General features: G+C 36.0%; 1 protein-coding gene across 1 annotated transcript; it reads left to right on the plus strand.

The window, feature by feature from the left end:
* The first annotated feature begins 409 nt into the window (after positions 1-409).
* On the plus strand, positions 410-10,346 carry LOC103974652 (cold-responsive protein kinase 1-like). Its single transcript, XM_065108501.1, has 7 exons — positions 410-1,170; positions 1,351-1,476; positions 7,061-7,188; positions 7,373-7,586; positions 8,747-8,978; positions 9,150-9,300; positions 9,654-10,346. Exons 1-7 carry the CDS (start codon positions 426-428, stop codon positions 9,969-9,971), a joined length of 1,914 nt encoding a protein of 637 aa, XP_064964573.1. The 5' UTR covers positions 410-425; the 3' UTR covers positions 9,972-10,346.
* The last annotated feature ends 1,453 nt before the right edge of the window (positions 10,347-11,799 follow it).

Below are 11,799 nucleotides of genomic sequence, written 5' to 3' on the forward strand. Positions count from 1 at the left end.
ACTTGGTTCATTCTAGTTTCTTCAAAGAAAAATCAAAATATTACATAATTTTTTAAAACAAAAAAATGTGTAAAGACTAATAGTTTGATATAAATATAATTTAATATAACAAATTCGTGTTTCATTAGTTTAAATCGTTTAAGATTTTAAAGAATGAAAGCATATATTGCCATTCAATTTGGCTTGAGTCAACGTGATGACAAGCTGTCGCATCAATCTTAAATCATGTTGAAAAGATTTTTCCACATCGTTATTTGACTTGGTCGCTCCGGCGAGTGGAGAGGGAGGCCGCCACAATTTTCCACCGAACGCCACGATTTTCCACAACGATGTTATCTAGTAGGCTCTTGTCATCCACCAACAATGTCCCACGGTTTTATATATGAGGCTCGTCATCATCCACCAACGGTGTCCTCACTAGTATCATGCACGGCTTCTATTGTTTCGTAGTTGTAGTAGTTCTGCTATGGGAGAGTTGGGTGACCGCCGACCCGCAGACCACCCTCCTTAACTCCGGCTGCAGTCAGTATAACGCAAGCGATACCTCCATCTTCGTCACCACCTTCAACGAAACCCTCGCAGACCTGCGCTCCTCCCTCTCCTCCAAGACCGCCGCCCGCTTCGCCACCGCGCAGCGGCCCCGCACTGCCGAACCCGTCTACGCGCTATTCCAGTGCCGCGCTTACCTCTCCTCCGCCGACTGCCTCGCCTGCCTTTCCGTCGCCGAGGTCGATATCCGAAGATGCGGCAACGCAAAGGGTGCCCGCGTCATCTACGACGGGTGCATCCTCCGCTACGAGGGCTCTATCTTCTTCGACCAGACTACGGTCATCGGTAACGGTGGCGTCTGCAACGGCAGCGCTGCGTCCGACGCGGGGTTCTCCGAGGCCGCGAAGGCGCTGGTGAGGGACCTGACCATCGCCACGCCGAGGATCTCGGGGTTCTTCGCGGCGGCGGAGAGGGGTGGGGTCTTCGCGGTGGCGCAGTGCGTGGAGACGGTGAACGAGGAGGGCTGCGCCCAGTGCCTCACGGTGGCGGACGGCAACATCGGGGGTTGCCCGCCGGACACCGACGGGCGGGCGGTGGACGCCGGGTGCTTCATGAGGTACTCCAGCAAGTCCTTCTTCCCGGCCAACCAAACCGTGGATCTCTCCCAGTTCTTGAGTTCAGGTGAGCGAGTCCGCAGTGAAACTGAAACTGAGATAGCTTATGCGAAACGGTGCATCATGGGAAAGGCATCTAGTTCTTTAGGAACCACACGGGAAACGTCCGGAGTGGATTCCGGTAGTTTTTGTATTTACTTGGTGACCTGAGGGAGCTTATCTTGACGTGGCTGTGATGGTGGACCAGGGAACTCAAACAAGAAGGGAGCCATAATTGGAGGAGTTGTTGGAGGAATCTGTGGTTTGTTGCTTCTAGCGATCATAGCACTCCTGTGGGTCAAAAGATCCAGAAAACGCCAAGGGGTTCGAACAGGTTTGTGAATCTGATCTATTAATCTGTCAGACATGGGAACTTTGTTCCTAAGAGTTTTGTTTTCTGAGATTTAGGTATAGCGCTTTTTTTATATGATGAGGCCAAAGCGAGTCGTCACTATACAATGATAGGTTTCTAAATTGTCTTAGCTTAGTACTATTATTAATGTTTGAAGTACTATTTCTTGAATGGTTGTTGAATTTATTTAATGATTGGCATGATCAAAATGCTTTTCAGCTTGCAATTATTTATTTCATTTATGATCAATTCATTTGGTCAATGTTATGTTTAAGAAAATATTTAGTGATCGGTGTATATTTAAAATCGTTGATCAATTAAGTAAGGTCTCCACTTAATGACCGTATGAACAATAGCTAACATCTCCTTTTTCATAAATAGATAAACTCAAATGAGATGAAAAAAATGTTTTACTAGTATAAGTAGTTAGACGGCCTTCTAGCATTAGTACAGCTCCAATACTCACTCTAGAAGCATCAGATTTAGTCACGAATAATTTGTTAAAATCTAGTAAAGCGGGAACGGACATAGTAGTCATTGCATATTTTAGAGAAATAAAAGCTTGAGTAGTTTCTTTTGTTCATTTAAATATATCTTTCTTCAAAAGTGATATCAAAAGAGCATTGATTTTGTCATAGTTCTTCACAAACTTCTGACAATAACTAATGAGTCACGAGAATCCTTTTAGAGCCTTAATTAATTTTATAATTGACTAATCTTTCATTGCATGGATTTTGGAAGGATCAATTGCAACACCCTCTTAAGAAGCATGACCAAGATGCTCTACATCTTGCGTAAAGCTACATTTTGATTTCTTGACAAAAAAAATAATGCTCACGAAGAAGGGTAAAGACAACTCGCAAATGTGATAAATGACTTTATAAAGATGGACTATATATCATAATATCATCAAAAGAAATAAGAACAAACTTACGAAGATGAACTCGAAAGATATTATTCATTAAACTCTAGAAAGTAGACGATGCATTGGTTAACTCAAAAGGCATTACTAAAAATTCATAGTGACCATCATGCATATTCTAAAAGTGATTTTCTAAATATCATTTTCATGCACACGAATTTGAAAATCTAATTTAGTGAAAACTTGTGCACCTCCCAATTCGTCAACTCATCGACCATTGAAATAAGATATTTGACTTTCATTGTAATATTATTGAGTACTCAATAAACTACACATTTCTGCTAAGAACCATCTTTCTTTCTTACTAATAAGACTAGAGAGAAGCATGGACTAACACTAGCCCTTATGACCCCTTCTTCAAGCATATCATTAATGATTTTGTCTATCTTTATCTTTTGAAAATATGGATATCGATAGGGCCGAACATTAGTTGGTACACTCCCAAGTAGTAAAAGAATTTGGTGATCATGTGATCTAAGAAGTAGAAGTCCATGTGGTTTTACAAATATATCTATAAATTTTTTGAGCAATGATTGAACAATTTTATCTTGTTTAGGTACTGCAACTTTCTCTTCAATGCTCTGTAATTGTATCAAAAATCCATGCTATGTCTTTTGAAGAACCATCTCTATTCTATGGCTAATAATAATTGTGACCTTACTACCATGCTTTCCCTTTATGATGAATTACTTTCCATTGATAAAAAACTTCATAATTAATTTAGAAAAATTCTAAGAGATATTGCCTAAAGTTAATAATCACTCAATTCCAAGTACAATCTCATAGCCCTCCAATGGGAGTAAGAAAAAATCCATCGATAATTCATGGCCCTACATAATAAGTTTTACTTTGGAACACTTATTATCATAAGTTAAAATTCACCTATCAGCAACTTTTATCTTGAATTTATCATAATGTTCAATGCGATAAGTCAATCATGTAGCAACCTTACTATCCATAAAATTGTTGATGCTACTAGTATCAATTAAAATGATAACATACTAACATTTCAAAAGCCTTTCAACTTTCATAGTTTGAGGATTAAAATAATCAGCTAATGCATAAATAGTATGTGTGACAGGTTTAATAATCTCATCGTTATCAATACTGTCATGATCAGAGTCTACAACCTCAATCTTTGGTTTCTCCTCAATTGGCTCAATCATCAAAAAGTTTACTTTGCTCACATCAATTCTCCCTACAATATTAACATAAACCTTTTGTTGATCGTTCTTTGAGTTCCTCTTGAATTAGTCTTCTAGTATTAGGATTTTGATTAGGAAAGGTTGGAGTAGTTGTCTTACTAGCCACCTGTTTATTAACACTTCTGGTTCAAGATTTTCCATGTTAATTTTTTCTTCACGCAATCGTGTAAAGGAAATTACAACTGTGAGGTTAGCAAGCCTTAACTACACGATGAATATCTAAATTAAGATCTTTAGTGAATGTTCCTACCAATTGCCTTTGAGATCAATCTTTTTAACCCTATTTAATAGTAAATCAAATCGATTTTGATACTCTAGCGTTGTAAAAGTCTAACAAATCTTAACAAGCTATCCATCAATATTCTCATATTTGGATAGTCTAAAACAAATAAGAAGCCCTTTTTTAAACTACTCCTATCAGAGAACTTTATGATAGGTTTCATATTGCATCCTCATCTAGTTGGATTGAAGCTATTTTTAATTTAGAATCTTCTAAAGTTTTATGACGAAATTATCATACTTTCCCCATCTAGTAGGAAATTCTACTTTCATTTGAGGGTAGCCATTATCATACTCTTGGTAACCTCTTCTTGTGACTTCATATCAGTCTAGTTGTTTGTTGGTAGAAGCCGAGCTTCCAACTTGTTGATTTTTGCTAAAAATCTTAAACAAACTCTTTATGAAATCATTGAGAGTTTCTTGCTGCTCTCAATTTTTTGCTTCCAAAGTTTCAAATTGAGTTTTCATAGAATTGTTAATAGTCATTGTGTATGATTGTAGATATACAATTCCTAAGTTTTATTTTGGATTTTGGGTCAAGGGCATAAGCACTGCTTACTTGGCATTGAAGGTGAAGCCGCCATTGACAGTATAGACGTCGGGGTCTGTGGCAATGTCGGAGAAGAGATTAAGGGAACATCAAGGAAACATCATAAGAACTTTGGGAATACTACCATGATACCAGATGATCAAACCCAAGGCTTTATTTAAAAAAATAGATAGGGATTCTATTGCTTCGAGGGGATCAACCTCTAAGTTAGCTAAAGGCTTTGAGTTGTATTTGATTGCCTCCGAAAATTAGCTAAGGGTATTACATATATAGAGAGTTATTAATCCTTAGCCAACTAGGAATAGGATTTATAATAAAACCAAAAATAGTAATTATTAATTTGCTATATCAAAGGACTCCTAAGACTTAAAAACTCTTACCAAAACTAGAAAAAAACTAAATAGGAAAATTAAAAAATAATATAAAAATCCTAAAATTAAGGACTCCTAAAATTAAGGGATCCTAATAGGCACTCGATCTATAACTAAGTAAGCTAATGGATTCTTATGAAATTAGTAGACAACAAGGGGTACGTCAACAAACTAAAATTTATAATTAAAGATAGAATACCTTTAACTCAAATATGGATTGTTGATGAAGCTCAAAATATGTATTAAAGGTTGAAATGTTGTTGACTCGACCTCCAATTACTACCCAGCAAATCTCTACTCCGAAAAGATGATTTTTTCTTAACAAAGAGAAGTAAATTGTGATTGAGTCAATATAACATATAAATCAAGGCATAATTATCAGAGGAGCAACAAGATAAGCTAATCATATCTCAACTACCATAAATAATCTATATGCTCAACCTCTAGTTGAGAAGTGTTTCAAATATGGGGAGCTTAGTTATTGTTCCAATAAGTTTCGTACTCATAAGATTATCAACCTTGTAATTCAAGAAAATGACTTTAAATAAGGAGATGCTCAAGGTGTTACAATTGATTATATTGACAATGTCGAAATAACAAAGGAAGAAGGGGAACACGTTGCATGCGATGTAAAAAGATTATAACTTATCCAAAGACAAAAAGATCCATTTTAGTGTAAGAAAATCTTCTGTACTAGAGACAATGTTAATAACAAAGTTTGTGAATTGATCATATACAATAGAAGCTATGACAACATTGTATCCAAATCACTAGTGATACACTTAAAATTGTCGACAAAAGCTCATCTAACACCATATAAGCTAGGCTAGATTAATGAAGGCCCAATTGTCATTATAATTAAGATCCGTAGAGTTCCTCTCTCAATTGAGAAAAACTACAAGGAAGAAGTTATATGTGAGGTAGTTGACATGGATGTATGCCATGTGCTACTTAGAAGGCCATTAATGTGAATGCAACCCATATTAGAAGAAAGAATGTCTATATACTTATGTGATTGATTTTTTAGATGATTGAGGGATCTCACAGACCTTCAAGGTTGCATACTTATATGATTACTTTCCGAGTGAGAATCAATTATATTCAGACATCAACTCGAAGATAAGTTTTTCTTAAGTGGAGGGAATTAACGTGGAACAAGCAATAGAAGACTATTTTCAAAGAGCCTAAAGTTGTCACTTATCACTTTATTTATCTCATAGTATTAATTTTTATATTTTATGTTTCTTTCAATTATCCCACATTAGTAGTTAGTTAATTTTCAAGACTTAGAACTAGTATAAATAAATATCCTTTTTAAACTTATAAAATCATCAAAAAATAATATCTTCAAATATTATAAAAGTTTTCTCCACGATAATAAGTTGATTTTCCTCATCCAGTCAGTTTACTAGAATCCTTTCTAATAGTAATTTTTTAATTTATTTTTATTATATATATATGTCATTTTCTTCGTTTAGTTCTTGTATAGTCATTCTAGATACTATTGTTCTGGTAAGACTAGAGCAAATGAAAAGAATATAGAAAGAACTATTTGATTGAGAAAGCCATGATAAATTATATGGACCATTTGAGGCTTATTGTGTATATGGCATTTTTATCTTTTTTTTTTTTTCCCCTTTTACTGATATATCATGATTGTTATGATAGAATGATAGGTTTGAGGGAAAGAATATCTATACGATTGAGACAGCCTGATAAATTTGCAAGGCTTGTTACATAGTAATCATAGATAGTCCTACGAACCCAACTGATCACGGATAGTCCTACTTACAGAGTTGTCTTAAAGTTGGTAGGTGTCATAGTTGTTGGATATGGCATGATTGAGGGACTCATTGATGTTGGATATGGCATGATTCTAAGGACTGAGCTTATCTTTTTTTCAATTATTCAATGATATGGCACGATTCTAAGTTACAACTAATCTAATTCTAAAAATTTACATTTTATGCCAATATAAAACGAGGTAGACATAAAGATGTTCAAAGTGCTTATAAGAATCCACATGCAGATTTTATATCGTGCAGCTATAATCAAATTTAAGGAGACCTGTAAGGAACAGCATGAAACTTATTAGATATAGTCTGCAAAGCACTTTAAAGAATTTTGATCAATCACATTTAACAATATTCTATCACTTCCTGCTAAACATTTTGAACTTATGCCATATTCTGGTACTTTGCCTTTCTAAGTACATTCTCATGAGAGCATCTTTGTGCAGGAGATTTATTAGGGGCAACAGAATTACGGGGTCCACTAAATTTCCATTACAAGGATCTAAAAGCTGCTACAAATAATTTCAGTGAAAAAAATAAACTAGGAGAAGGAGGGTTTGGAGATGTATACAAGGTGAGATTACTAAATGTTTAAAATGTTGCTTTTGGAAACTGTACTGCTTTTCTTAGACCTGAAATTTTGAGAAAAATTTTAAGATTTCCTTGTATTAAAATAGCAAGAACCTAGATGTTACAGATTTATGTTGTATAATTTGACGAAATAAAGTCAGGTGTGCTGAAAAGAAAATTTTTCACAGGGTACACTGAAAAATGGTAAAACTGTTGCCGTCAAGCGATTGGCGATTGCACAAACCAGCAGGGCAAAGGCAGATTTTAAGAGTGAGGTGAAGCTTATTAGCAATGTTCATCACAGAAATTTAGTTCGCTTGCTTGGATGTTCTAGCAAAGGCCAAGATTTGCTTCTTGTCTATGAGTACATGGCAAATAGCAGTCTTAATAAGTTCATATTTGGTAATTTTTTCCCTAAACTTAACCCTCTATCACTTTATATCTTGCTTTCAATTTGCATGCTTAATTGTTAGATATATCCTGTTGATGCATTCTCATTATAGCTCAACCTCTCTTTCTCAATCTGACTAGAACTACATTTTGGTAAATTCATACATCGCTCCTTCAGTAATCAACTGCATAGCTCCTTTAAGTACATTCGCGTATTAACTGGTTACATATTTTGACTATGACTTTTTTTGGTAAAAGAAATAGGTAAATGATCCAGCCAAATAAAATCTCAATTTGACTTAGAGTACGCCTCTCCAAGCATAGAAAACATGACCAGATCTAGTAGGATTGGCTAACCATTAATAAATCCCGGATGTGTTCCTTGAGGAATATAAACAAAGATGTAAAATAATTCGTAATGACTGGAAGTTTATAAATTTTATTAATTTGTATAATGCCAAGGCAGATGCAGAAAATTACAAGATCTTGTACATTTCCCTTGAAATTTAATTGCCCTAATCTAGTTTCTAATTCTCTCAAATCTAACCTATTCCAAACCTATACTGGATTAAGGACCGCAGACTAAATTGGCATAATCATAATCTCATCAACTTGAGCGCAAGAAATTGCTACAATTTGACCAGAAATATATGGCATTGCAGCATAGACATGTCTGAAGACTCCATAGAACAGAAAATACACAGATTCAGACTTTAATGCAGACTGAGAGTGAGACAAAAGACAGTATCTTGTCTTGGCCTTGTGCTTGTCATGTATATCGGAGTAATACTGTTGTACTGGAATTCTATACTATGCATCGATAATTTTTTACATTAACGCATTTTGCAAAATTTCATGACTATCAGTTTGACATGCATTGTATGTCATGATGCTTCTATTAGATAATTATTTTAATTGTACGTAATTGTGTTTGTTCTGGCCTTTCTAAGATATGTTGATATGTGTTTTCGTCAGCAAGAATCAGGTGACATATTACTTATGCCAACCAATTGCTTTTACATATGTGTACTGTGATAAGAACTGCATGTTCCATGTATTGGCATGGCAGCTCCTGGATTAAATAGGTTTTAATATGCCAAATTATCAAATGAAGGAACTAATATCTATTTTGCTTCCATGCTCATCAAGTATAACGTGAACCTATCTTACAGGTGATAGACAGGGATTCCTCAACTGGAAACAGAGATTTAACATAATTGTCGGCATGGCTCGTGGTCTTGCTTACCTGCATCAGGAGTTTCATGTTTGTATCATACATCGTGACATAAAATCTAGTAACATTCTGCTTGATGATGATTTCCAGCCAAGAATTGCAGATTTTGGCCTTGCACGACTTTTACCAGAGGACAAGAGTCATCTCAGCACTAAATTTGCTGGCACTTTGTAAGTCTCGATATCATTATGTATTTCATTATTTTTCACTTTCATTCATCTGAACCCATATTGTATCTTTCGGCAATTGGGACATACTATGTTCTTCAATAAGCATTCTGCATTAATCCAAGCGGATCTCTAACAGTTCCTGATTTCAATTTCTCAAACTGTATCATGCAGGGGATACACAGCACCTGAGTATGCAATTCATGGCCAGCTATCTGAAAAGGTTGATACCTATAGCTTCGGTGTTGTTGTCCTTGAAATAATCAGTGGCCGGAAGAGCAATGATGCAAAACTGGAACCTATTACTCAATACCTTCTTGAATGGGTAATCACTGAGCTCTCTCTATTATTTTTCTTTTTAAAATAAAATCCATGGATGATCTTTCGTTCCTATTATACCATGTAACTTTGCTTGTAGTCAACTTAAATATGACAAGTAATGACACGACCTTTAGGGTTAATACAAGGCATCCCAACAGCATTACTGGTAACTGTTAAGATAATACAAATACATACAGCAGATACGCTTACAAAATCTCATTTACTTCCGTCTTTGGATCATCAGAAGAGATCATATGCATTTAATCTGAATTCTTTGCCTGCTAAATGTATGTTATGAGTACTTTTCGAGGATCAGCCTTTTGTTCTGATCCTTCATTGGTTTCTTTCCTAAAACAGGCTTGGAAATTATATGAAAGCGGCGATTCGATCAATTTGGTGGACAAAAGCTTAGATCCTCTTGAATATACCCCAGAAGAAATGAAACGAATTATCAAAATAGCTCTTCTCTGCACGCAATCCACTGTGTCTGCGAGGCCAACCATGTCCGAGGTTGTGGTTTTGCTGCTTAGCGAAGGTGATCAGGACATGCTCCGGCCAACAAGGCCTACCTTCATAGACGCCACAAGTCGGGTTCACGGAGATGCATCGGCCTCCACTGGCTCGTCTTCTACCTCCAATGCTACTGTCTCCGCATCACAGTTTTCTGGTCGTTGAAGTTCCGCGACAAGGTAATGTTTCAGCAGCAGTGAACTAAATGGTCGGTCATGAATATAATGATAGTAATTCTGTTTAGCATGCAGTTGAGAACGTGTATCAAGTGAAACTAACGACTGGATTGTCATGATTGGGGTAACTTAAAAAATCAAGAAAATATTAAGAAAATGTGATTCCATATATTGTACTGTCAAGAAACAAATGACAGAAAAAAAAAAAATACTTAAACAATATTTTGGTGGCTTTTACATGTGGAAAAGCTAAAGGCAGTGTTTGTTGTCCACAGGGTAGCTTCATGTTTCCATTTAGTTAGTAGTTTATATTGTAATATTTCGAAACTACAAGATGAGAATGCAATATCAACATTCCATATTACATTCTCTTTGCCTCACAGGAATCCGAGATCGATTTGGAATATTCCTCTGTTTTCTTCAGTAAACATCCACCAATTGCACAAATGTTGCTATTAGCTTTTCTTTTCAACGTTAAATGTTTCTTTGCAATCTATTTCCACCGAGGAATATAATCATTATACTCAACTCATTCAATAATATTAGATAAAATTTTGAGAACAATGATTGTTCAATAATATTAAATGACGAGAATAGGAGAGAGAGCCACTAAGTTATTCGAACTCATACATAGTGATATATGTGGACCTATGTCAACTTATGTCATAGGTGGTTACTCCTACTTTATTATTTTTACTAATGATTTCTCAAGGTATAGACATGAATTACAAGTCTGAAACATTTTAGAAATTCAGAGTATAAAAATGAAGTGAAGAACCAACTGGAAAAAGCATACACTGTTAGACATGGTGCGGCTCATGATGAGCTTTGCCGACCTACCCATCTTATTCTGGGGATACGCCATAAAGACCACATCTTACCTTCTGAACAGAGTTTCAATTAAGTCGGTAGTGTCTACGCCATATGAGATATGGAAAGGGAAGAAGTCCGATCTTAAGGTTGTTAAGATTTGGGGTTGTCCTGCTCATGTTAAGAGACACAACCCCGATAAGTTGGAATCGAGGACGGAGCGGTACAGGTTTGTGGGAGGAAACTTGTGGGTATTATTTCTATCATCCCAAGGACCAAAATATCTTTGTAGCCAAGATAATAGTGTTCCTTGAGAAGGAACACATTCTTGACGGAGATAGTGAAAGCGTGATAGAATTGAGTGAGGTTGGAGAACCTAGCTCAAGTACCACTTCGCAGCCCGAGTCTGTTCGAGTACTTAGCATACAAGTTTCGACTTTACGTAGGTCCGACAGAGTATCACATCCTCCTGAGAGATATGTGAGACATACTGGAGGAAAGGATATTAAGGATATTGATCCTCAAAACTACGAGGAGGCTATTATGAGTATAGACTCTAGAAAATGGTAAAAAGTCATGAATTCTGAGATGGATTCCATACACTCTAACAAGGTTTGGAATCTAGTTAAAGCACCCAAGGGTATTGTACCCATTGGTTACAAGTGGATCTTCAAGAAAAAGATCGAAATAGATGGAAAGGTACAGGCCTATATAGCAATGCTAGTGGCTAAAGGGTATCGTTAAAGGCAAGGTGTTGACTATGACAAAACCTTTTCACTCGTAGCTATGCTAAAATCCATCTGAATTCTATTGGCTATTGCAACACACTATAATTATGAGATCTGACAGATGGACGTGAAAATCACGTTCCTCAATGTCAACCTTAGAGATGAGGTGTATATGATACAGCCTAAGGGATTTATGTCCAATGATTGTCCAAATAAGGTGTATAGATTACTTAGGTCTATTTATGGAGTAAAGTAAGTTTATCGAAGTTGGAACAAAAG

Source organism: Musa acuminata, chromosome BXJ2-5, assembly GCF_036884655.1.
Source record: "Musa acuminata AAA Group cultivar baxijiao chromosome BXJ2-5, Cavendish_Baxijiao_AAA, whole genome shotgun sequence".
Taxonomy (NCBI): Eukaryota; Viridiplantae; Streptophyta; class Magnoliopsida; order Zingiberales; family Musaceae; genus Musa; species Musa acuminata.

Excerpts from the sequence above, each read along its gene's own strand:
- LOC103974652 (XM_065108501.1), top strand. The coding sequence starts at position 426 with ATGCACGGCTTCTATTGTTTCGTAGTTGTAGTAGTTCTGCTATGGGAG. Across the intron at positions 7,189-7,372 it reads GGTTTGGAGATGTATACAAG|GGTACACTGAAAAATGGTAA; the intron begins GTGAGATTACTA and ends AATTTTTCACAG. Across the intron at positions 9,301-9,653 it reads CTCAATACCTTCTTGAATGG|GCTTGGAAATTATATGAAAG; the intron begins GTAATCACTGAG and ends TTCCTAAAACAG.